Source organism: Quercus lobata, chromosome 7, assembly GCF_001633185.2.
Source record: "Quercus lobata isolate SW786 chromosome 7, ValleyOak3.0 Primary Assembly, whole genome shotgun sequence".
In the NCBI taxonomy this organism is placed as follows: domain Eukaryota; kingdom Viridiplantae; phylum Streptophyta; class Magnoliopsida; order Fagales; family Fagaceae; genus Quercus; species Quercus lobata.
The window spans coordinates 14,894,135-14,919,060 of NC_044910.1; the positions used below are offsets into that span (position 1 = coordinate 14,894,135).

General features: G+C 36.3%; 1 protein-coding gene across 1 annotated transcript; it reads right to left on the reverse strand.

The window, feature by feature from the left end:
- Positions 1–7,711: 7,711 nt before the first annotated feature.
- LOC115952376 (cytochrome P450 81E8-like) lies at positions 7,712–9,842 on the reverse strand. The gene is made up of 2 exons (XM_031069535.1): positions 8,897–9,842; positions 7,712–8,585 (listed from the first exon to the last, which is right to left on the reverse strand). The coding sequence occupies exons 1-2, from the start codon at positions 9,788–9,790 to the stop codon at positions 7,956–7,958; spliced, it is 1,524 nt and encodes a 507-aa protein (XP_030925395.1). The 5' UTR covers positions 9,791–9,842; the 3' UTR covers positions 7,712–7,955.
- Positions 9,843–24,926: the final 15,084 nt, after the last annotated feature.

The following is a 24,926-nucleotide window of genomic DNA, read 5'->3' on the forward strand; positions in this document are numbered from 1 at the left end:
ATTAGTCAAATTACATGTAAATCAAATTAACATACGATCAAATCACCAAACTAAACAGATTGTAGTGGAAAATAAGTTTTTTAGACACTCAATTTTGCACCCATAATTTAATCTTGGAAGATGACTGAAATGACCATTCTAAATACCCAAAAATCATAATTGTATTTTATGCATTAAATCATTCATCACATATCATAGAAATGATCTTGAGACTCCGACGATTGCGACAATATGCCCGGTTCCCAAATCTGACCGTTAGATTGAAAAATATCACAAAATCAAGTTTTTACGATCTACATGCATCATATGTGAGTGAAGCTAGTCACGTTTGATTAATTGAAATTAATTCCAATTGGTCAACAATTAAAATTAATTAAGTAATTTACGTGATTGGCTGTTGGATTTGATCAAAGTTGCATAGGAATAAAATAGATAATCAGATAATAAGGGAGTTGTTGATAATTGAGTTTTTTAAAATAATTATCTTATAGATAATAATTATTTTAAGGACCTGATTATTAAATTAGAAGGGATATATTTTAGAATGCAAGTTTAAAATACATCCAAGTACAATTACTGACTCAGAAAATCCCTAAAAAAGAGTCCAAGTCGAACCAAAGGAGGAGAATGGGCCTAACACTCAAGAGTGCCAATCAACACTCTAGAAGTGCCAATCAGGACATGGCGAAGTGCCAATTGACAGTGCTGATTGGCACAACCTCAAGGCTCGGTTTAGAAACTTTTAGATTAGGCTAAAACAGATCAGATTTTTTTTTTTTTTTTTGAAACGGATCAGATTTTATTTTTTAGGGATAAAATTCAACCTAACTTGGGCCTATTGATTTATTAAGCAATCCTAACATATTTTTTAAGAACAACACCTCTATAAATATAGAATTAAAATCAGAAATCAGCAGCCCTCTACTTTTAACGTAAAATAAAATCTGGAAGTTCATCTTTAGGACTTTCTTTTCTGTTAAGTACAATCTCTTTAAGACTTAGAGAGACTCACCCTCTCTCTAACTCTAAAGCAATTTCCACATTCCCTTGCGAAATTCATTGATGCATGTAAGTTTCCATCTTTTGATTTTTTTTCTTTCTAGTGATTACATGATGAATGTATGTTTATGTGTATGTGTTTTGTTCATGTAGTTAGGTAATGCATATGATTAAATCTTAGATCTATTTCTTTATATAAAACAAAATCAAATCTAAATTTAGTTTTTCAAAACTTGTTTCCTTATGTAAGACAAAATCAGACTTGAATTTATTTTCAAAAACCTTATTCTTTTCTTAAAACAAAAATCAGATCTGAATTTTCTTTCAAAACTCCATTCTTTTTCTAAAACAAAGTCATATCTGAATAAATTTTCAAAAACCTTATTGCTTTCCTAAATCAAAAATTAGATTTGAATTAATTTTCAAAACCTTATTGTTTTCCTAAAACAAAAATCAAATCTGAATTTATTTTTAAAATCTCCATTATTTTTGGAACCAAAAAAATATATGTTAATTGATGTTTAAAACCTCTTCTTTTTTCTGAAATTTTATTTTAAAAATTCTTTCTTTCTTATTTGGAAAAATCAGATCTACAATTTCTTTTAAAACTCATTCTGTTTCTTAATTAAATAATCAGATTAAAATTTTTCTCTTGGAGGTTCATTCTATTATTTAATTAAGAAATCAGGTTTGAGAACTCTTTTTAAAAATCCATTCTTGCTATTTAAAAAATCAAATCTGAAATTTTTTATCAAAAATTCATTTTGTTTGTTAATAGATTTGTAACTTCTCTTAAAACATCTTTTTTAGATGTGATTTCTCCTTGCATATATGTAATAGATCTAGTATTTTGCAAGTTAACCAACCATAGATCTATAGGAATATTGACACAATCATTTTTTTAATGGGTATTTAAAAGGTCATTTAAAAGTCTAGAAGACTAGACTTTGTTTGGGTAGGATGGGTGTCTAACACCTTCCCCTCTCGTAATCTATCCCCCAGATTTGAGATTTTTATCGTTGAAGAGTGTCTTATTTTCTTTTGGGTAGACTGTCAACAGGAAATAAGGCCTTGTATATATTCTTTTTTACTAGATTGTAACTAGAAAACAAAGCCATGTATATTTCTTTCTATCAAGTTGTATTTATTTTAAATTAATGAGAATGTGTATTATTCAAAACATTTTGTAAACTTTTGTATAGTTTTCTTATTTTACATATAAAATAAGTGGCAACTCCATATGATCCTGAAAAGGGAAGGTGTCGATGCCAAAACCCTTTTCTGAGAGCTAGTCTAGTCTCTCACAGTGGCGACCCTATTAGGGACGTTGAGGGCTAAGCTTCACATAAGACTTTAAATGACTGATTAAATACCCTTGTGTTTGTACGATATTTTTTGCTTGTATGATATTGCTTATGCTTGTATGATATTGTTTGAAATGACATGTTGGTCGTTTATAGCTTTCCCTAATTGTCATTGTGTATGTCATGAAACAAAAATTATGCATGAATCCATCTTAGAATCTGGTACCTAGTGGTGAACTCACCAACTTATGGCCTAAAGTCACTGGATCATTTTTTGTTGACTTAAAAAGATAAACCCTGCTGTTTGGACCTACATAATGTTCATTATGTTACAAGTTGGGAGGTGTAATATTCTAGCTGATGGAAATATGAGTGTATGCAATGGAAAAATTAAAAATAACGGGTCTACTTCATTCGCAATTGATAACATGTACTATGTAAGTTTCAAAATTCAAGAATAAGAGAGTGTACCTTGGTATGGTAAATTTCAAAACCGAAGATCAGAAGTTCTTGAAAATACTTTCAATCTTTACTTCAATTCCACTTATGCCCAAGAAGTGTAGTCTCTCAATTAGTTTGTTCTAGAGAGAATGAGAAAAGTGTCTAACACTCTCATACAAACCTTTTCATGTGTTATATAAATTCTGTATGTTTCTCTCCTTATAACTGATTATCTAATTGAGCTACCCTTTTGGGCCTTCCTAATTGGGCTTTAGTGTGGCTTGAAGTGAGAACAAAAGGGAACAAATAAGACACTAGCTCCAATGGATCTTGGGCTTTTCTGTCAACTCTTAACAAGTCCAAAGTTACCATTAATTATATTTAATATTACTATATAAATATAATTGCACTCTAGGCTTTATTAATAAATTATATTCCAAGACTTTATTATACATGCAACCCCTTCATAAAATATTTGTAGTAATACGAAGTCATGAAAGTAAACTGCCACTTTGTAAATTACTACATCTTAATCATTGAGTACTTGGTTTAATCTATTAAGTTATTCATCATATATTTATGAAATCCAATTTCATAAATATATACTTTAGTAACTATTTACTAAAGTAGATAGGCCTAACATTCTGAATAACAAATCCATTAAACTTATCTCAAGGGAATATTTTGTATCTCCGTTAAGAGACTATGAATTCCATCTTGAGAATATATGTTCTATCAACACTAAATATAGCTGCCCAACATACTAAGATTTTGACCATTAATTTAGATCTCACTCCTAATATATCAAAGCAACTTACATTTCATGATCATGTCCATTATTCTCTCAGGATTAAGAGTTCATGTAAAAGGAAGTAATGAGATTTATTATTCATTTGACAGTCGTTAGGAGAATAATAAATCTTACAGCAGTCCAGTTCAATATGTTTTAACTCTTAAAACATATCAACATGTCAACTAGAAGTTTCCACTTCCATGATCAAGACAAATCATCGTAGTTGATATATTATAGTCTTTGTAGATGAAATGCCCAATTTTATTACCGATTACGAACTAAAATTCTGAGTTTACAAAGAACCTGTGATTTATATCTTTTGTGACTTTTCATATAAATCACATACTATGCATCTCATGGACTATATGATAATGTCCAGGTATTCATGTTGCCATCATTTTAGATAATAATAAAGCAACTTTATTAATCACAACATTAAGTCATACATAATGTCATACATAATAAAATACATAGCATCATACAATAGGATTTTAGGACACTGATCCTAACAATCTCCCACTTGCCCTAAAGACTATTGTGCACTAATCTAACTCCCATTCCCTTCAAATGTGACTCGAAAGTCTTTTGAGGCAAGGCTTTGGCAAAGGGATCTGCTAGATTATTTGCACTTTCAATCTTTAATACCCCTACATCTTGATGAGCAATGATGTCTCGAATGATGTGGTATTTTCTCTTAATGTGCTTTCTTTTCTTGTGGTTCCTTGGATCTTTGGACTGCACAACTGCTCCACTATTGTCACAAAACAATGTGATGGGAACTAACTCCACTCTTACTACACCAAGATTAGAAAGGAATTTCTTGAACCATACAGCTTCCTTTGCTACTTCACAAGCAGCAACATACTCAGCTTCCATGGTGGAGTTTGCAATACAAGATTGCTTAACACTCCTCCAACTTATGGCTCCACCTCCTAAGGTGAATACACATCCTGAAGTGGATTTTTTGAAATCTTGATCCGATTAAAAGTCTGAATCTGTATAGCCAATGGGAATCAAATCCTCACACCGGTAAACAAGCATATAATCTCTCGTTCTCCGTAGATACTTGAGAATATGCTTTACAGCTTGCCAATGTTTTGGCCTTGGATTTGATTGATACTAGCTAACTATGCCAACTGAATAACAGATATCTGGTCTAGTACAAAACATGGCATACATGAGACTTCCTACTGCTAAAGCATAAGGAACTTGTCTCATCATATTTTCTTCCTCTTGAGTCTTAAGCATTTGGTCATCAGATAGAGGAACTCCATGTTTGAAAGGAAGTAATCCTTTCTTGGAGTTTTGCATGCTAAACCGTTCTAGAACCTTATCTATATAGCCAGCTTGTGATAAGCCTAACACCTTATTCTTGCAATCTCGCCAAAGCTTGATCCCTAGAATAAAGTTAGCCTCACCTAAGTCCTTCAGATCAAATTGGCATGACAACCAAACCTTTACTGATGACATTACCCCTACATCATTCCCAATAAGTAGAATATCATCAACATAAAGCACTAGGAACATTACTACTTTGTCTTGATGTCTTTTGTACACACATGGTTCATCAAGATTTTGTTCAAAACCAAATGACTTGATTGCTTGATCAAATCTGATGTTCCATGACCTAGATGCTTGCTTAAGTCCATAAATAGACATTTTCAATTTGCATACCATATGCTCTTTGTTCTTAGCTATGAAACCTTCCGGTTGCATCATATAGATTTATTCTTCAATATTGCCATTAAGAAATGCAGTCTTGACATCCATTTGCCAAATCTCATAATCATAATGAGCAACAATGGATAAGAGAATTCTGATAGATTTAAGCATTGCTACTGGTGAAAAGGTTTCTTTATAATCAATACCTTCTTTTTGTGTATACCCTTTTGCCACTAGTCTTGCTTTAAAAGTTTCAATCTTTCCATCTATCCTTCTCTTCCTCTCGTAAACCCATTTGCAACTAACAGGTTTAATGCTGTTAGGCACCTTTACAAGATCCCAATCAAAGTGCACAATTTGAGGCTAGGAGAAGCTCATCCACTCAATTTGTATCACACCAGACTAGTATGAGCCAATCTAGTCTAAGTGCACCACCTTAGGCCCCGACAGGATCATCCAATCCATTTCAGGCCAGCAAAAGCTCATTCATTCAAGCTTGCACAACTCCAAGACTAAAGAGGAAAAGGGTGGTCACATTTGAGACTCTAAATGCTCCCAAGAATGCATCTAGATACATGGAAGCAATTAGATTTACTGGGATCTAGTCATCAGTGCATGGTCCAAAGAAATGAATAAAGGTTGAACAATTTTATCCAAACCAATCACTTTTGTATGGCCTGTGTTTTTCTTTTTTTGATGAATGGCTTGTGTTTTGTATAATTATAGCTAAGCTAGTCACTATTGTAGTTGAACAATGCCCTTTTATTGATTTAAACATAAATCTATTGTCCTGCTTTCGTATTGATAATTATTAAGATGTTTTAGTAGAGCATATGTTTTGTTTTGGTTAACCCTACTTTGGTATTCCCAGCAATGACAACCTGTTAATGAAGATGCTGAATTTTTTATTTCCTTCTAACTTGTTGTATACATTGATGCATTGTTTGAATCTTGGAAATATGTTACCTGCTTGACTTTGAAATATGTTATCTGTTAATACTAGGTTTCCTTGAGATATTTTTGTTGGTCCTCAAATCATGTGGGACATTGGGTTGCTATCTTACATGGGTATTGATTGACTTTAATAAGGCATATTCATCCATGTGGGACATTCAAACTTCATTGTGATAGGAAGTGTAGAAATTTGAGACATATTTTGGGATAAAATATTTCTTTTTGTTTTGTTTTTTTTATAAATGATACGCATCTTGAATTTGACTTTTTTTTTTTTCGATTCAGTTGCGTCTTTCCTTATTTACAATAATATTATCCAAAGCAAATAAATGAGAAAGATTTTTTTTTTTTAATATTTTTAAAGGAAAGGCAATGGTGAAGAAGAAGAAAAATACCAATTGAGTTGATTCTAGTCCACTTTTATTTGTGGTCAGTTTTCTCTCTTGTCCCTTCTCTCTCTGTTTCTCTCTCATGGAGAGATTGTGACTACTAAGTGCAAAAACAGGAGAATAACTCTATTATTACACAAACCCTTGCTCCATATAGGATTGTAACCCTTACACTTGAATTCAAGTATACCAAGTCCAACAACAAAAATAATCACAAACCAATATGTGAGTTATTTGGTCTTTTTTCTTTATTTATTAAAAATTCAAACTTCGTCGATATTATATTACAAATGTAAATAATTAAGGATTAAGGTAAATAATAAAGCCACTGAACATCCCTGCAATCTTTCTACCTGTCCCATTGAATAAAATTGAGAGGTTTATTACTCCATATACCAAGATCAAAAGGGTGTTGGATATCTATTGAAACCACACAGCTTTCATCCTAATTATCATGTTTTTCCTTTTAAAAATAAAAATTGTGAATAACGTATGTTTCCCAAGTGGGAGAGACTATGATTTTTAGCTTAAGGTCAAGGAATATAATCCTTAATTGTTTGCATTTGTAATATAATATTGGAGTAGTTTGAATGTTTACAAGATAAAGAGAGAAGACCAAATAACCCACTTATTGATTTGTGATTATTTTCTTCATTGGGCTTGGTAAACCTCATTTCATGTGTATGGGTTACACTCTTGTATATATGGAGGAAGGCTTTGTGTAAAAACATAGTTTTTCTCCTTTTTTTTTTTTTTTTTTACACTTAGTAGTCACACAATCCCTCCATGAGAGAGAGAGAGAGAGAGAGTGAGAGAGAGAGAGAGATTAGCCACACAAAAAGGGGATAGTAGAGAAGATAGGCCCACACATAAAAGTTAACTGGAATAAGCTCGACTAGTAGTTTTCTTCTTCTTCACTGGTCTTTCCCTTTTAAAAAAATTTTTCTTAGTTATTTTATTTTGATAATATTATTGTAAATAAGGAAAGATGCAACTAAATTTATATATATATATATATATATATATCTCAAATTTCTAGACATTCATCTTATCAATTTAGTAGATGGACAAGCGTTTTTGTAGTTTACTTTCAAATTTTAGACGATTTGTTTTATTTATATCCTATAACAAAATATCTTAATTTAACATAAAAATTTGGAAGGGAAAAGTAAAATTATCCAAATCCTTTCTTATTCCTTAAACAAGTATACAAATCACCATCCAATACAAGCTAAAAACAACAACACCACACCTCCCCCCCAAAAAAAAAACCAAAAAATGATACAAATTTATATAGATACAATAATTCAATTTTCAAATTGAATATGTAACGGTTTATTTTAGGTTATTAAGTGATTAAAATTATCAACAAATAACTAAGCAAGTCTCTGAAAAGTAACTCAAGGAGATTGTTCAAACATCATCTGTCATTGACTTAGAAAGAAGCTTATGCATGATTGGGCGTGCTTTACACATGGCCTCCATTGGCATGGCTTTAGGCATAGTGATCCCACTACCTTCGTGTATATCAACTTCTTCTATGGTAACCCTTTCCCACTCAAAACTTTGAATCAACGAACCCAAAGTCAGGCTCACTGTACGTTGGGCGAGGCCCGCCCCAGGACAGGTCCTCCTCCCAATCCCAAATGGCATTAGCTTATGTCCTTCACTCTCACCATTTTCAAACCTCTCGGGCTTAAAACTAGTTGCATCATCCCATACCTTAGGATCTCTATGTATGGCCCATGCATTGACCAATAACATTGTGCCACTTGGTACATCATATCCTCCAATGGTGCAATCAGCGGAGGACATATGGGGTACTAACAATGGTGCTACCGGATACAATCGAAGAGTTTCTGAGATAATACTCTGAAGGTAGTGTAATTTGGAAACATCTGATTCCTCAATCAGTTTCTCTTCTCCAATTTGACTGTCTATCTCATCTCTAGCTTTCTTCAATATATTAGGATGATTAAGTAGATTAGTCATTGCCCACTCTAATGTGACTGCTAATGTATCAGTCCCAGCAAGTAACAATACCTATGCATTATATACGTGGTGTTTAGAATAGAGCAACAATATATTAAATAAAAATGGTTTGTTCATATGTTCTGCAACATTCAAGGATGATGATGATGATATGTAACTAGTTACTCTAATGTTACGGTGGATTTTTTTTTTCCTGGGACTAAGAATGTCACTTTTTCGCACTAGATAGCAATGCCGATGAGGCTATTAAAGAAAAATAAAACAGATGATTGTGTAACTGCTTTTTAAGATGTAAGAATCAAACAAAAGCATGATTTCCTAGTTTTCTCAATAAGAAATGAAGAATTATTGAGTGCACTTACCAATATAAGCCCCTTGATGATTTGGTCCGTGTAGTACTCTGGTTGTGATTTTTGCAAAGAAAGCATATGGTCAATCATAGTGTTACCCTCTTCCTCCTTATGCCTTTTCTCATCAATGAGTGCTTGCAAGAACTCATCCGTCCTCTTGGAGAGACTCTTTAACTTCTTCTCCAAACCTTTATAATCCATCCACCGCAAGATGGACACAAACTCTGCTGGATTTGATGCCCCTCCGAACCTTGTTAACTCTTTAACTATCCGCCTAAACTGTCTCGCTTCTTCCTCGTCCTTCACGTTCTCACCGTACCTGTAGTACCGTTTCCCTGCCACCATTCTCATTATGTTGTTAAATGTCATCTCCGAGAACATTGATTGTAGCTCCACCTTGGCGAAACCGTGGCAAGAGTTGCGTGACAAGTTTCGTAGCAAGTGCTTGATCTCATCACTTCGAATGCCTAAGAACTTGTTGAGGCGATTGTTTGAGAAGATTTCAAGGGTACTAATGCGGCGGAGGTTGCGCCAGTGATCGCCATATGGGGATTGTACTAATGTGGTGTTGTTGTAGGCAACGTGCTTGCCTAATAGGAAGGGAGGACGGTTGGCTAATACTATGTCATTCTTTGTGAAGCATTCTTCAACTGCTGATGGGGATGAAACAATGACCACAAGTTGTGAACCAAATTTGAGTGAGAATATTTGACTATATTTTTGTGAGAGGGCATGGAAAGTACGGTGTAATGGTTTTTTAATGATATGGAGATGACCTATAATTGGAAGAGAAGGTGGGCTAGGTGGGAGGTGTTTTGGTCGAGTAGTTCTTGTTTTGAGGATGAGCTTGAAAGCGACAAGAAAACTGAGAAGAGTGAAACACATATATAGTAAGATGGCATCCATGTCTATTTTTATGATATTTTGATACAGAAATGATTTCTGATGCTCTGTGATTGAAGATGCATGTGATCACTGCATATATATAGGAACTAGGTAGTTAGTGTTAGAATATCATTTGTTTTAAAGGTAAATCACACGTTGTCACACGACACTCTTCAAATGAGCAGAAATCAATTTTGTGTACACCACATAGGTGATCACGTTTTCAATGACAGTGATGACTATCCATGCCTCACGTCACTGACTGCGTATGTTTGTTTCTCTCATTTGATTTGCGTCACCGAGTGCATAATCGCATTTAGCTTTGCATGCGTCATAAGATATATAATGTGTGGATAAGAGGCAACAATAGTTGACGACAAAAGGACAGGACTACCGTGGGAGGTTAGAAATAGGAAAAAGAGTCAGGACATAAAAGAGAGAAGATTCAATTACATACTTTATTTTCTCGCCCAGTGTCTTAGGTGACAGTTGGGAAGGCAACGTGTCAAATTCTCTAGTCTCTAAACTCTCTAGGATCTCACACATGCATTCTTCCTAACATGTGTGTGTGTCTTTTATTTGATTTGCGTCACTGAGTACGCGTTATCGCAATAGACTTTGCATGAATGATTATGTTTGGACAATAGCTGAAAAAGGAAGCACTTGTGAAGGTACCGTATATGTTTTACCATCATTTGAATTTCTCGGGGGTTTAAAATAGAAAATAATGCTGATTTATTTGCTGGCGTAGTGGCGTAGGCGGTGGCTAGGAATCCAAAATAAAGTGAAAGTCTCTAATCTGTAGACTAGTCTCAAGCGTAGTGGCATAGGCGGTGGCTAGGAATCCAAAATAAAGTGAAAGTCTCTAATCTGTAGACTAGTCTCAAGCGTAGTGGCATAGGCGGTGGCTAGGAATCCAAAATAAAGTGAAAATCTCTATAATCTCTAGACTAGTCTCAATATTATGAAGACTCTACAAACGCAGTAATTCTAGAGACACAATTTTACAATAGACATGCAATTTTACAATTAAATAAACTGATTGATTGTAATAACAGGAAAAAAAAAATGATAAGTTTAGGTAAAAGTAATTCAACTATTTAATTGAGTGATGCTTACAGTTATTTTAAATTATTTTTATTATATAAGTCTTATAAATTTATGTTTTGAATATCAAATACAAAATAAAATAAAAGTAATTTAGAAATATTTTATTATTTTATCAATGTATACTACCCACTAATCATATTTATTATCGAATTGTAAGATTTTTCGTAATAAAGTTAATAACTATTTTAGTATTTCTCTATTATATCAATGGTAGGAAAAATTTTCAAAATAATATACATTTAATTTTAATTATTTAAATTGACTTTGCTTCAAATTTATTTGAAAAACTAGCCTTTTAAAATTTTGGTTTAAGAACAAAATTTTGTAATTAAAAACCATGTTTTCAAAATAAGATTAATTCATTACTTTAATGTATTTTAGCTGTAAGCATTTTTTAAAAACATGATTGTAACACTTAAAACTAGGGTTCTCCAATTGGTCGGGTGACCCAACCAAACTGATCGGACTCACCCAACCCAACGCCCAACAAACAATTTTGGATAGCTAACTAAGTCAAATGTAGGGTTGTGCAATTTAAAAATTGAAAATTCTGGGTCAGTTGCCAATTTAGGGGGTTTGAAACTAGAAAACCCGAACCTACCGAGATATATACACTTAAAAGGGAGTTTTTCTTCACTCTAGACTCTAGATTTGTCAAACAAACTTCTTCAACCTTCAACCATCAGTTCAGATGTTCATGTCATGTCGATTCAACCTTTAACTCTTCACTCTTCACTCTAGATCTACCTTTACAAGGCCACCATCTTGTCTTCGACACAGAATGCTCTCTCTCTCTCTCTCTCTCATAGATCTCTAAGTTTGTGCCATTTGATTTCATTTTCATCATTTCAACTCATTGGTCTTTTGGATTGTGTTGTTTCATTGCTTCTTCTTTATGTTCTTCACTTCTCTGAGTTTGTGGTTTTGTGGATCGATTTGTCATTCATTTCAGTGTTCTTTGATTTCTCCGTTTTTTGCCTCAAATATAAAATCATCTGAGGAATCCGACCCATTCAACCGATGACCCATGCCAACGAGTCTGGTCCGAATGATCGGTCAACAGCGAATTCCTAATCCATTCACCCGATCCAGTTGGGTCAGTTATGGTTTATCCCCAAACCCAATCTGACCTTTTGGACATGTCTGCCTAAAACAATTTTTGTACTACAAAAAATAATATTACTTTTCAATTTTTTTTCCGTGAATGGTACCATAACAATTAATTAATTGGTAAATTGCCATGTTTTAATTATTTTTTTGAAAAAACAAAAAACAAAACCATCAACAACATAAATCCTAACAATTGTTGTGTACATAACTTAGGTAGCAATGTGGCTCAAAGGCAGCAATACATGCCAAGTGTCATAAGGAGACATCCACGAATACGTGATGATATAATACACCTTATAGGAAATGGCATGGAAAGAAATAGGCCTCATGATCTTTTCTTATTTTTCCACTTATAATTTTCATGGAAACAGTCATATACTTTGACAGGTTTTGAAGAAGTGGAATGTGGGCTCCAACAGTGGTCTTAATTTCTAGCATGATAAATGGTTGATGGAAGCAGAGCTCTGGTCCTTGATCTCTGGACCTTTTCTTAAGGATGGGAACAAGCTGAAAGTGAGTGACATGGTGCAAGGAGGAAGTTGGAACGTTAACCTACATTCTTTTCACTTTCCCCAGAAGATCCTCCTTTGCATCAAAGCTATCCCCACTCCCCGGACAGCAATTCACAAGGATTCCCTCAGTTGAGGATTATCACCCTTTAGGGAATTTGAAGGGAAATTTGCTTATAGCCTATCAAAAGGAAGGAGGAAGCCAAATTATAGGTTCTCAAGCCAATGGATTTGGAAAACTAACTCTTCCAAAAATTTGATGTTATGTATGAAAATACTTTCTACATAGCCTCCCAGTTAAAGACCTGCTGGTGAAAGAGTTATTACTGAGGATAGCACCTGTGATGTTTGTAATAGAGGAATCGAGACAGTCATTCATGTGCTTCATGATTGTGGTTTTGCAAAAATTTTCTAGATGGGATTAGGCAACTTTAAATGTGATGGGAGTTTCTTCAAGGTTGAACTCTACTCTTGGTTGAAAGATAATCTGCATCTTGACCTAAGTCCCCTGGAATGTATTCTTTGCTTTTGGTATCGGGGACTATGGAACCATAAAAATATAAGAATTTTCAAACAAACTGAACCTAATCTCAGGTTTTCCATGGAGGTATAGAATTTAGCCCTTAATTCCTTCTATGTAACTGGCAAATGCAAGACCAAAGCAAACCACAAACCAATTTGGTTAGATGGGCTAAACTTGAAGAGAATTGGCACAAACTCAACACAAATGAGTGTTTATGCTTAAACTTTGGTTCTTAGTTTAATATAATGTGTTAGGACATATGTGTTTCACATGTTAGGAATATATATCACTATTTTATATAATTGGCTAATCTTTTGACAAAACGTATTTTACTTGTATTTGGGTAGATTTAAGATGTGTTTAATGCTTCTTGAAACAAGGTTTCAAGTTCAAGGGCTAAAGCCATACAAGTCTGTCCAAGAACCAAGTTAGAAAGTGCTATTCATTAAAGCTCGACAGCTAGCTTGATAACTAGTATCTATCGAGGCTTAAAGAGCTATCTGAATCCCATGGCTTGATAGTTGCTCAACATATAGGGTATCTATCGAGGTTTATGAAAAACAGATTTTTCAATTCTGTTTTCATTCAATTCGTGGGTATATGTTTGGGCTTTTTTTTCTCACAACTCTAGACATATATAAGGATTATTTTAAGGGCCGTCAAAGGTGACATAAGTTGCATAAGTGTGGAGCAAAGTTTTGTTCATGCAAATTGTGACCAGAGATAGAATTTGCCCTAGTTTATCTCTCTCTTGAAGAAGCTGCTATGTTTGTACATCGTAGGGTTTTGTAACCAAGGATTTTCTTAATTTTCATTGTCTGGATGAACTGAAGAACTTTGTAACCAACATCCTTCTCTAGTTGATGATTAAAGTCACATACTGAGATCCGCGCAATTAGTTAGTCACGTACTGGGAGCCGTGCATTGAAAAGGAGAGATTGTCACTACAGAACAAATACAATTGGGTATTGGGGTAAGAGTTCAACTGTAGGTTGGTATAAGGTACTGGGATTCCTTTACTTGTAACCGTTTGTTGTGATAATAGTGAATTCTCGGGAATGGTGACCTTAAAATAATCCAGTGGGGTTTTTGCCGTATAGGTTTTCCCCCATTCGAAAAAAAAAAACACCGTGTCATTTTAATTTCCGCTGCATTTAGTTATTTGGTGATTTATTTGTGCTACTACGCGCTTTGCATGTTGAAAATTCAAATATGTGTAAAAACACCCTTGAACGTTTAGACCCCCAATTTACAAATTAACCAATTCAAGCATTCTGTCAAACAACTAGTGTGCGGAAAATAAACATAAGCTATAATATAGAATTGGAAAAACTATCTAACCCAAATTAAAATCACAACCCACAGCAGATAATAAAAGGCAAAGATAAAAGGGAAGGAAGATGCAAACACAAAGACAACACGCGATGTGTTATCGAAGAGGAAACCGAAACCCTCGGCGTAAAACCTCTCCGCCGCCCTCCAAGCGGTCAATAATCCACTAGAAAATGTAGTTGGGATACATAGACAGCAATAGACCCTCCAAGCCTAATCTACCTAGTGCACCTAAGCCCTCCAAGCTTCTTGCTCCAACGAGGTTGCGCCAAACCTTTTTCTTTTCTAGCTTTCCGGATTCCGCTACTAGATCGTAGCATCAACCAATGTAGATTGGTTCCTTCCTAACTGCTTCCCAGAACACCAAACAGCCCTCTCACAGTGATGAATATGGTGAGAACAAAGTTTTGGTAAAATGCCTCTCAAGGGTTTTACAATGGAGAGAAAGAGAGTTGAGGAATTTGAAGAGACTCTAATGTATAGATTGTAGGTGAATCAATCTTGTTTTACTCTAGAATTTCTCTCTCAAAATTCTCTCTAGAAACTCTCTTTCATTTGTGGGTATAAGGGGTATTTATACTGGAGTGAGAGAGGAATGTGAAACGTCAGGTTTTACAAAACAGGGGTGGCTCGCGGCTTGGCCTCGCGACTTGACTAAGTCGCGAGACCCAGTCGCGAGATAACCGTATGGCCAATTGTCCTGTTTTGTCCTGTAGTGCTCCAGCTAGCATAAACAGGACAACTGGCCATACGATTATCTCGCGGCTTGGCCTCGCAACTTGACTAAGTCGCGAGACCCAATCGCGAGATAACCGTATGGTCAGTTGTCCTGTTTTGTCCTGTAGTGCTCCAGCTAGCATGACTATTCACCTTCTGGCATGCTTGGCACGTGTGCTACATCTGGTGGCTTGCAGCCGTGAGCCACCCGCAAGATCAAGCCGCGAGTCTCTGTTTTCTTGCACACTCTTGAGCAATCAACACTATATCTCACTCACTACTCTTACAACAAACCCACCTAAATATAGGGTTACTAAATGCTGAAATACAAGCAAATTTGGCACGGAATAAAGTCAATAAGATGGTTGATTAAATTCAACTTTACAATCTCCCCTTTTGGCTATTCCGTGACAAAACCCTAAAACAGACTCTAAACTTAACATGTGAGTTGGGAATAGTTGAACAAAACTCACTCACACCTAACTATAGAAGCTGTGAAGCACTCGAATCATAAAAATATGAAACTCCTGAAACACAACAATATACCATGATCATTGTATGCAGAAAAGTATGAAATGCATATGAAACAGGCTTAAGGTGATCAAGCAAGGATGAAGTGAAGAATCAAATCATGGCTTGATCAACCAAGTAATCACCACAAGGTAGTGATCACAGTGTTCATTCGCACTTGGAATGAACACTTGAACATACAAGTTAATCAAGAACAAAGCAAGTTACTTGTATGCCTAACACTCAACCAATGCATAATACACTAAGTATATGCATCTAGGAACAATCCTATAAGGGCACAAAAGTGACAGTACTTAAAACAAAATGCAAGACATTTAGATAGAAGTACTGATTTAAACAAAGCATAAAATGCTGCATAAAGCATGATACAAACCATAAAGCCTACAAATAAGCATAAAACATAACCCTACAAGCTTACATAAGCAACATGGGTACAAAACACAATATAACAACTTAAACTGACGAAAATATAGCAACTTAAACTGAAGAAGAATGCAGAAACACTCCCCCTTAGGTAATATCCTCCCCCTCTGATCAGGCTAACACTCCCCCTTAGCATTCTCTGAATCTGATCCAATTGAGCTTGAAGTAAGGTAAACTTCATATCCCATCGAGTGCTGTGATGGTGTAGAGTAGATGTGAGTCCAGACATCTTTGTATTCAACTCGTGTACAGAGGATACAATGTGATCAAGTTTTTCATCAAGGGAGAGAATGCTGAAATGAGAGCCACTTGCGTTGAATGTACGCATGTTGATTGGACTCGGTTTTGAGTGAGGAGATTCATCTGTCGTTGGATAAATTCCCTTGAGCTTCAAGATCCTTGAAATGAGACAGCAGAAAGGAATGCACATTTGGGACTTAGTTCGTAGAACCGTTTTGCGTAGAACATGAAAGATATGAGCACAGATGTCAATTTCTACATCAAAGATTAGATCATGAAGGAATAAAGCACGTCCGAGGTTCATATACCCAGTGCTTGATAAAGGGTACAAATTGTGAAATATCACAATTGTAAGCACTCTCAGTTTTAGAGGAAGAGAGGAAACACTGACGGAGTTTCCATTGGATGAGAATTCCAAGTCTTGTCCAAGACCTTCCTTGAGAAGTTCCTCATCAGGACAAAGATCATCATAAACGGTGAGTGTCGAAGCATTGGTCGGTTGATGTGAAGGATCTCTGCCAAATATGTAGGAGAGATTGAAAAACTCTTTTTCCTAACCCAGCACTTAAGTTCATCTTCTTCCACAATCGCGTTGGCATAAAATTCCTTTACCAAATCTTTATAAGCGTCATCCAGATCAGAGAGAAGGTAATTCCAATCCTTGTGAGCAAACCATTTCGGAATGTCAGTGTCATGAAGTGATGATTGATCAACAGGTCTTTCTAGTAATGGTCTAGCATTTCGGAAATAATTCTCATGAGACCGATAGGCAGCATAGAATCTGAACTTGTTGGGATCAAATCTTTTTGATGAAGAACGAGTCCCTTTTGTTTGAGGTGAGTAGTCATCAACATCAATGACATGTTCCTTCCCTTTGGAACTGCCTCCTTTCACAGCTACTTTCTTGAATGTTAACATTTCCAGTCTGATTCATGAATAGAGGAAAAGAAAGAACACAATCCAACAGACATTATTAGCAGTGGGTTAGTGTTAATTAAGGGATAATGAAGAAACCCTAAAAGCTAGATGGAAATGTCCAGAAAATAGCAATGTGGGACAAAAATGACCCAAATGTAGCTACACAATAGAGTGGGTCAGATTAAAACCACACAAAAATGAGAACATCATACACTCAAGAGATCAAACACAGGTAAGAGAAATATGAACACTAAGGAGAACACAAAAACATGAGGAAAAGGCAAAACAAAGAGTAGAGAACAAAATCCATACCTTTCCTTGAAGATAGATTGAATGGTAACAAGTTGTTGAAAGAATTTGAAGATTACCACAGTGATGATGCATAAGAGAAAGTAAGATCAGAAAATGAACAGACCCAGAGTTCAAGACAGGCAAATGAGAACCCCTTTTTGAGAAAAGTGTTGAAAATTGGCTCATTTTGTAGAACACGCATTTTTTGTGACTGAAGTGAGTCGCCAACAAGTCGCCAGGTCAAGCCGCCAAAACACTCAAAGACAAAATTTTGAAAAATTTGCTAAGTGTTTTTTGCGGCTGGAAGGTCTACCCGCGAGGGAGTCGCGAGCTAAGCCGCGAAAATCTCTGAGTAACCCACGCAGTTGGACCTTTCATTCGCGAACAAGTCGCCAAAATTGACCTGCGAACTCGCGACTGAGGCCTGCGACTTGACTAACCCGTGACTGAGTCGCCAAAACAGGGCAAAAAAAAAATTTTGAAATTTTCAGATTTTAAGAACAAAATACTTTCCCAAAAACACCTAAAACATTCAAAAAAAAATTTGTGCTTGACTCAACAAAGATTGAGCATGTGAAAACACATTTCATCAAGTACAATTACACAAATGAATATGGCATTTCTAGAACATAGACTTGTGTTGTGTGTGGATATCAACAATGAGATAGTCCTTAGTCTATTGTGAAGCTTCAATGATCAATTCAACCAAGGCATACACAATTAGCACTAGATCATGTGACCCATCTCAATTATAGAAATATGCATATATGACCTCCCACAAAACTTGATAACATATCTTGGAGCTTTACATTTGACTCCACATTCAATCATAACAATTGATCTTTTTGATCCTTTTGGGACAATCACCTCTCATTGTGAGAGTGATATTTGATATTTCACTTTAATGAACAAGCCTTTGGCTTTTTGAATAAACAATCACTTTAATTTTTGGTCGCTTTCCCTTTTTCCTAGTCAAATACTAGTATGTGCGACAAGCTTTTGCAGTTCAATATCTCTTTTCATTTGGAGATTAACATTTGGTGAGCTCTTTTTAGCAAAAAAAAAAAAACAAAAATAAAGAGTGGGAAGATATATAGACATAAGTCTATGCATGTCTCAAGATCATCATAACCATTCACTAATCATTCATGACAAGTTTGAAAATCTATTTACAACAAACACATAGATTTCAAGATTTCTCCCACAGTGATAAGAGTGCAAGGAAACAAGTCATGCTCGAAAATGCACAAAGCCATTAGCACTAAGGTACAAGGCAAAACAAGTTTTGAGACAAAACTCAACTATGTCAATCAAACTTTTTGATTTTCTAATTTTTATGTGATTTTTGGATTTTTGACATAAAAGAAGAAAAAGATTGATCAAAAATAAAAAGGAACAACAGTATGCACAAATAGACAAACATTCAATAATCATGCTACACAAAGAGCCAACAAAGTAGTGTGTGCCCCAACACAAATAAACTTATCATATTATAAATATGTGAAGCACACATCACACAAGAGAGTCAAGGAATTGTACCAACACCAATGGTCTTACGGAGTGATTCAAACCGTGGACCATCGAGAGGCTTGGTGAAGATGTCCGCCTTTTGATTGTCGGTGTGTATGAACTCAAGACACGCAACTCTTTCCTCTACCAGATCACGAATGAAATGGTAACATATCTCTATGTGTTTAGATTTTGAATGCTGGACAGGATTCTTGGAAAGATTGATGGCACTGGTGTTGTCACTGAAGACACACATCGTCTCTTGAGGAATTCCATAATCATGAAGTAATTTATTCATCCAAAGAAGCTGAGTGCAGCAACTTCCAGCGGCGATATATTTTGCTTCAGCAGTAAATAGAGACACGAAATTTTGTTTCTTGCTCATCCACGAGACAAGATTGTTAACAAGGTAGAAGCAGCCTCCTGAAGTACTCTTCTGATCGTCTACACTACCAGCCCAGTTAGCATCTGAATACCCGGCAAGACAAGCATTTGAGTCTTTTGAATACCACAGACCATAGTTTGAAGTTCCATTAACATATCGAATGATTCGCTTAACTGCAGCCAGGTGAGATTCCTTTGGATTAGCTTGATATCTAGCATAAACACCAACACTAAATGCAATGTCCGGTCTACTAGCTGTAAGATAGAGTAAACTCCCAATGATACTCCTATATAAGGTAGGACTTACTTCTACTCTAAAAGAATCAACATTCAGTTTAGTAGATGAGCTTATGGGAGTGGAGGCATGTTTTTTGGAGTCTAGTCCAAACTTCTTGACAATGTTTCTAGCATACTTCTCTTGTGAAACAAATATACCCTCCTTCTGTTGTTTGACTTGAAGACCCAAGAAAATGTGAGTTCCCCCACCATACTCATCTCAAATTCCTTCTTCATCTCCTCAGAAAATTCAATAGCACGATCTTCAATAGTTGCCCCAAACACTATGTCATCAACATAAACTTGTGCCACAAGGAGATAATCTTCATCATTTTTGACAAACAAAGTTCGGTCGACATATCCCCTTTTGAATCCTCTATCTAGGAGGTAATGTATAAGCCGATCATACCAGTTTCTAGGTGCTTGTTTTAAGCCATAAAAGGGCTTTCTTCAATCTCAATACATGATCAGGAAAGTGAGGATCCTCAAATCCTTTTGGTTGCTCAACAAACACTTCTTCATTTAGGTATCCATTCAGAAATGCACATTTTACATCCATTTGATAAAGTTTGAAATTCATAGTGCATGCAATGGACATGAGAATTCGAATGGATTCAAGTCTTGCCACAAGAGCGAAGGACTCATCAAAGTCTACTCCTTCTACTTGAGTGTATCATTGAGCTACTAACCGAGATTTGTTTTGAATTATCTCTCCATCTTCATCGGTTTTGTTTTTGAAAATCCATTTTGTGCCTATGAAATGAACATTTTCAGGCCTTGGAGCAAGTTCCTACACATCATTCCTCACAAACTGATTCAGTTCTTCATGCATTGACTCAACCCAATTCTCATCTTGAAGGGCCTCTTCTACCCTTTTTGGCTCAAATTGAGCAAGGTAGCAATGATATGTTACATGATTGGCCAACAGGATGTTTCCTTTTCTGAGGCGAAGACCTTCATCTAGAGACCCTATGATGTTGCTTTCTGGATGGTTCTTAATTACTCTTGAAGATGGCTTCTTTGATGTGGAGATTTCATCACTTCGAGAGATGGGAGGATGGACTTCCGAAGGAGTAAGAGGACTTGATGTTCTAGACATCGATCTCGTTTCCATTCTTGGGTTGATGGGAGTCGATTTTTCTTCTGGTGTAGGTTCTTTAACTTCTATATCAAGAGCTTCGACCTCAACATTGGGTTCTTTGGTGCTCGGCCTTTCTCCATCATCAATCATCTCCACCTTAGATAAGGCATCATCAATCTTGACATTGATGGACTCCATCACTGTCTTAGTTCTCTTGTTAAAAACTCTATACGCCCGACTCGTAGTAGAGTACCCAAGAAAAATACCCTCATCACTTCTCGCATCAAACTTCCCAAGATTCTCCCGATCATTTAGGATATAACATTTGCTTCCAAACACCCAGAAATACTTCACTCTAGGCTTCTTTCCATTCCAAATCTCATAGGCGATCTTCTTTGTTCCTACTCGAAAAAATATTCTATTGCCGATGTGACATGAGGTGTTGACAGCTTCTCCCCAAAACTTTTGAGGTATTTTCTTGTTAAGCAACATGACTCTCGCCATTTCCTGAATCACCCGATTTTTTCTCTCTACCACTCCATTTTGTTATGGAGTTTTGGGGGTTGAAAATTCCCTTTTGATTCCATTCTTTTCACAGAAAGACTCGAATCTTGCATTCTCAAATTCCCTCCCATGATCACTTCTTATTTTGGCAATAGGGACCCCTCTCTTGTTTTGTAGTTTCTTGCACAGAATTTCCAACCTCTCACATGCTTCTGATTTTTCTCTAAGAAATTCAACCCAAGTGTGTTTTGAGTAATCATCTACAATGACCATAATGTATCTCTTTCCTCCTAGGCTTTCAGTTCTGCTAGGCCCCATTAGATCAACATGAAGTAACTCCAAACATCGAGAAGTAGCAATCACATTCACCTTGTGATAACTTGCCTTTGTTTGCTTTCCCATTTGGCATGCACCACAAATGGTCTTCTTCACCTTTCCAAACTTAGGAAGTCCCTCAACTACTTCAAGTTTGGACACTTTAGCTACTTGTTTGAAATTAGCATGCCCAAATCTGTGATGCCAAAGTTCCAACATATCAACACAAGCACTTCTACACGAAATGGGTGCCGTGGGAACTACTCCATAACAGTTGTCTGTTGTCCGATTTCCCTCCAAGACCTGAATTCCTTCTTCATTGATGATCAAGCATCCCTTCTTAGAGAATTGTACCAGGAAATCATCATCACAAATTTGAGTGATGCTCAGCAGATTTGCCTTCAGCCCTTTTATGTATAACACATCTTTCAACAGCGGTAGTCTAGGTATCTCAATAGTCCCTTTGCCTAGGACTTGAGCATGACTTCCATCACCAAAAGTCACATAGTCACCAACCTTTTCTTTGAGTGTCTTAAACAGTGACTTATCCCCTGTCATATGGCGAGAACAATCGTTGTCAAGATACCAAAAAAGCATGCATTAAACACCTTCAATGAGGTATGCACAAATAAGCTCACATGAGACAAACATTCTTGACCTTCAAACAAAAACTCATCATCAGTTTTCATGCTTCTGTCAGATTGACCATTCATTTTCAGACTCTCAATCATCTCACACAACATTCTATTCCTTCTTTTATATTTCTTAATCAACGATTTAGATTCAGATATGCTACTGTGTAAGATATGATTCTGATTTTCAAAATATTCCAGCATGTGAACAAATATCCTAGCATGTTTCTTAGTTTTTAACAACTCTACAAGTTCATTGGTAAGACACCCTTCAAACATATGCATAGAGTCATTTTCAAAAACACTTAAACTACAATTCAGCATGGTATTTTCCATAACAACTACCACAACACAGGGGTCTAGGATCGCACTTAGGTAATAAAACCACAACAAGTGCACCCGCTCTGATACCAATTGAAAGTTCAAATATGTGTAAAAACACCCTTGACATTTAGACCCCCAATTTACAAATTACCAATTCAAGCATTATGTCAAACAACTAGTGTACGGAAAATGAACATAAACTATAATATAGAATTGGAAAAACTATCTAAGCCAAATTAAAATCACAACCCACAGCAGATAATAAAAGGCAAAGATAAAAGGGAAGGAAGATGCAAATACAAAGACAACAAGCGATGTGTTATCAAAGAGGAAACCGAAGCCCTCGGGGTAAAACCTCTCCGCCGTCCTCCAACGGTAAATAATCCACTAGAAAATGTAGTTGGGATACATAGACAGCAATAGACCCTCCAAGCCTAATCTTCCCAGTGCACCTAAGCCCTCCAAGCTTCTTGCTCCAACGAGGTTGCGCCGAACCTTTTTCTTTTCTAGCTTTCCGGATTCCGCTACTAGACCGTAGCATCAACTAATGTAGATTGGTTCCTTCCTAACTACTTCCCAGAACACCAAGCAGCCCTCTCACAGTGATGAATATGGTGAGAACAAGGTTTTGGTAAAATGCCTCTCAAGGGTTTTACAATAGAGAGAAAGAGAGTTGAGGAATTTGAAGAGACTCTAATGTATAGATTGTAGGTGAATCAATCTTGTTTTACTCTAGGGTTTCTCTCTCAAAATTCTCTCTAGAAGCTCTCTTTCATTTGTGGGTATAAGGGGTATTTATACTGGAGTGAGAGAGGAATGTGAAACGTCAGGTTTTACAAAATAGGGGTGGCTCGCGGCTTAGCCTCGCGACTTGACTAAGTCGCGAGATCCAGTCGCAAGATAACCATATGGCCAGTTGTCCTTTTTTGTCCTATAGTGCTCCAGCTAGCATGACTGTTCACCTTCTGGCATGCTTGGCACGTGTGCTGCATCTGGCGGCTTGCAGCCGCGAGCCACCCGCAAGATCAAGCCACGAGTCTCTGTTTTCTTCCACACTCTTGAGCAATCAACACTATATCTCACTCACTACCCTTACAACAAACCCACCTAAATACAGGGTTACTAAATGCTAAAATACAAGCAAATTTGGCACGGAATAAAGTCAATAAGATGGTTGATTAAATTCAACCTTACACATATTAATTTGATTAATTAATAAACTTTGCTAATTAATCAATTAATTCATCACAAGGGGTCAATACGTTTTTGGCCTATCATAATGACTTCCTACTACCAAAAAAAAAAAAAAAATTGGTCCAAATCTTCCTCACTTGTCTGGTGGAGGTGACCAAGAAGAGGGACCACCACTGAAGAAGGGTTCTTCATTACAAAAAATTACAATAGTCAAGCTTACAATTTAAAAAAACATTAGTGTGGGTGCAAGCGCTGGCGACTTGGGTCATCCTTGAAAGCTCGAAAACATGTTAAAAACACAAGAGCTATTTAGACCCCCAAATTAAGGTTACGGCTCGATAGATTTGACACTAACTTAATTATAAGTGCGGAATAGTGTAAATGTGAGCGGATAAACAAACAAGCTACTTTGACACATATTCATATAATCACAGTAGTAAAATGAAATGTAAAAGAGTAGGGAAGAAGATTGCAAACACAGATAACATGCCGATGTGTTATCGAAGAGGAAACCGAAGAACTCAGCGAAAAACCTCTCTGTCGCCCTCCAAGAGATAATCGATTTACTAGACAATCAGTTGCGATACATGGGTTAGCAAGAGACTCTTCAAGCCTAATCTACCCGCTGTACCTAAGCCCTCCAACCTCCTACTCCAACAAGGTTTCTCGGAACCGTGTCTTGTCTAGCTCTCTGAATCCCACAACAAGCTCCATGTTGCATCTACCATCCATGGCTTCTTCTAATGCTTCCCAGCGCACCAAACGATCACTTAACACTTTGAAAGGATGTGATAAGTGTTTGGGCTATCAACCTCTCAATGGTGTGGAAATGGAGAGGTAGGAGTTTAGGAAAATCCACAAGCTATTATGTAGAGGATTGTGGGTATAACAATCTCTAACTCTCAAGGTGTTTTGCTAGAGTTTTCTCTCTGAAGCACTCCTTTACATTTGTGGGTAATATGGGTATATATAGTATGGGTATAGAAAGTGTGTATCAAATAGCATAATCTGGCAAAACAGAATGTCTTGTGGGTGTCTCACGGGAAGGCCTTACCTGCGAGATACTCTCGAGACACAGTTGTCTCCATCTGTACTGATTCTTCGCATTCCAGTCATGTGTAGGGCACATGCATTACTTCGTAGGATACTAAGTCGTGAGATACCCTCGAAAACCTCTTCAGTCTTCAATAGCTTAAGTCTTCACACACTCTCTTTCTCTATCACACAACCCTTA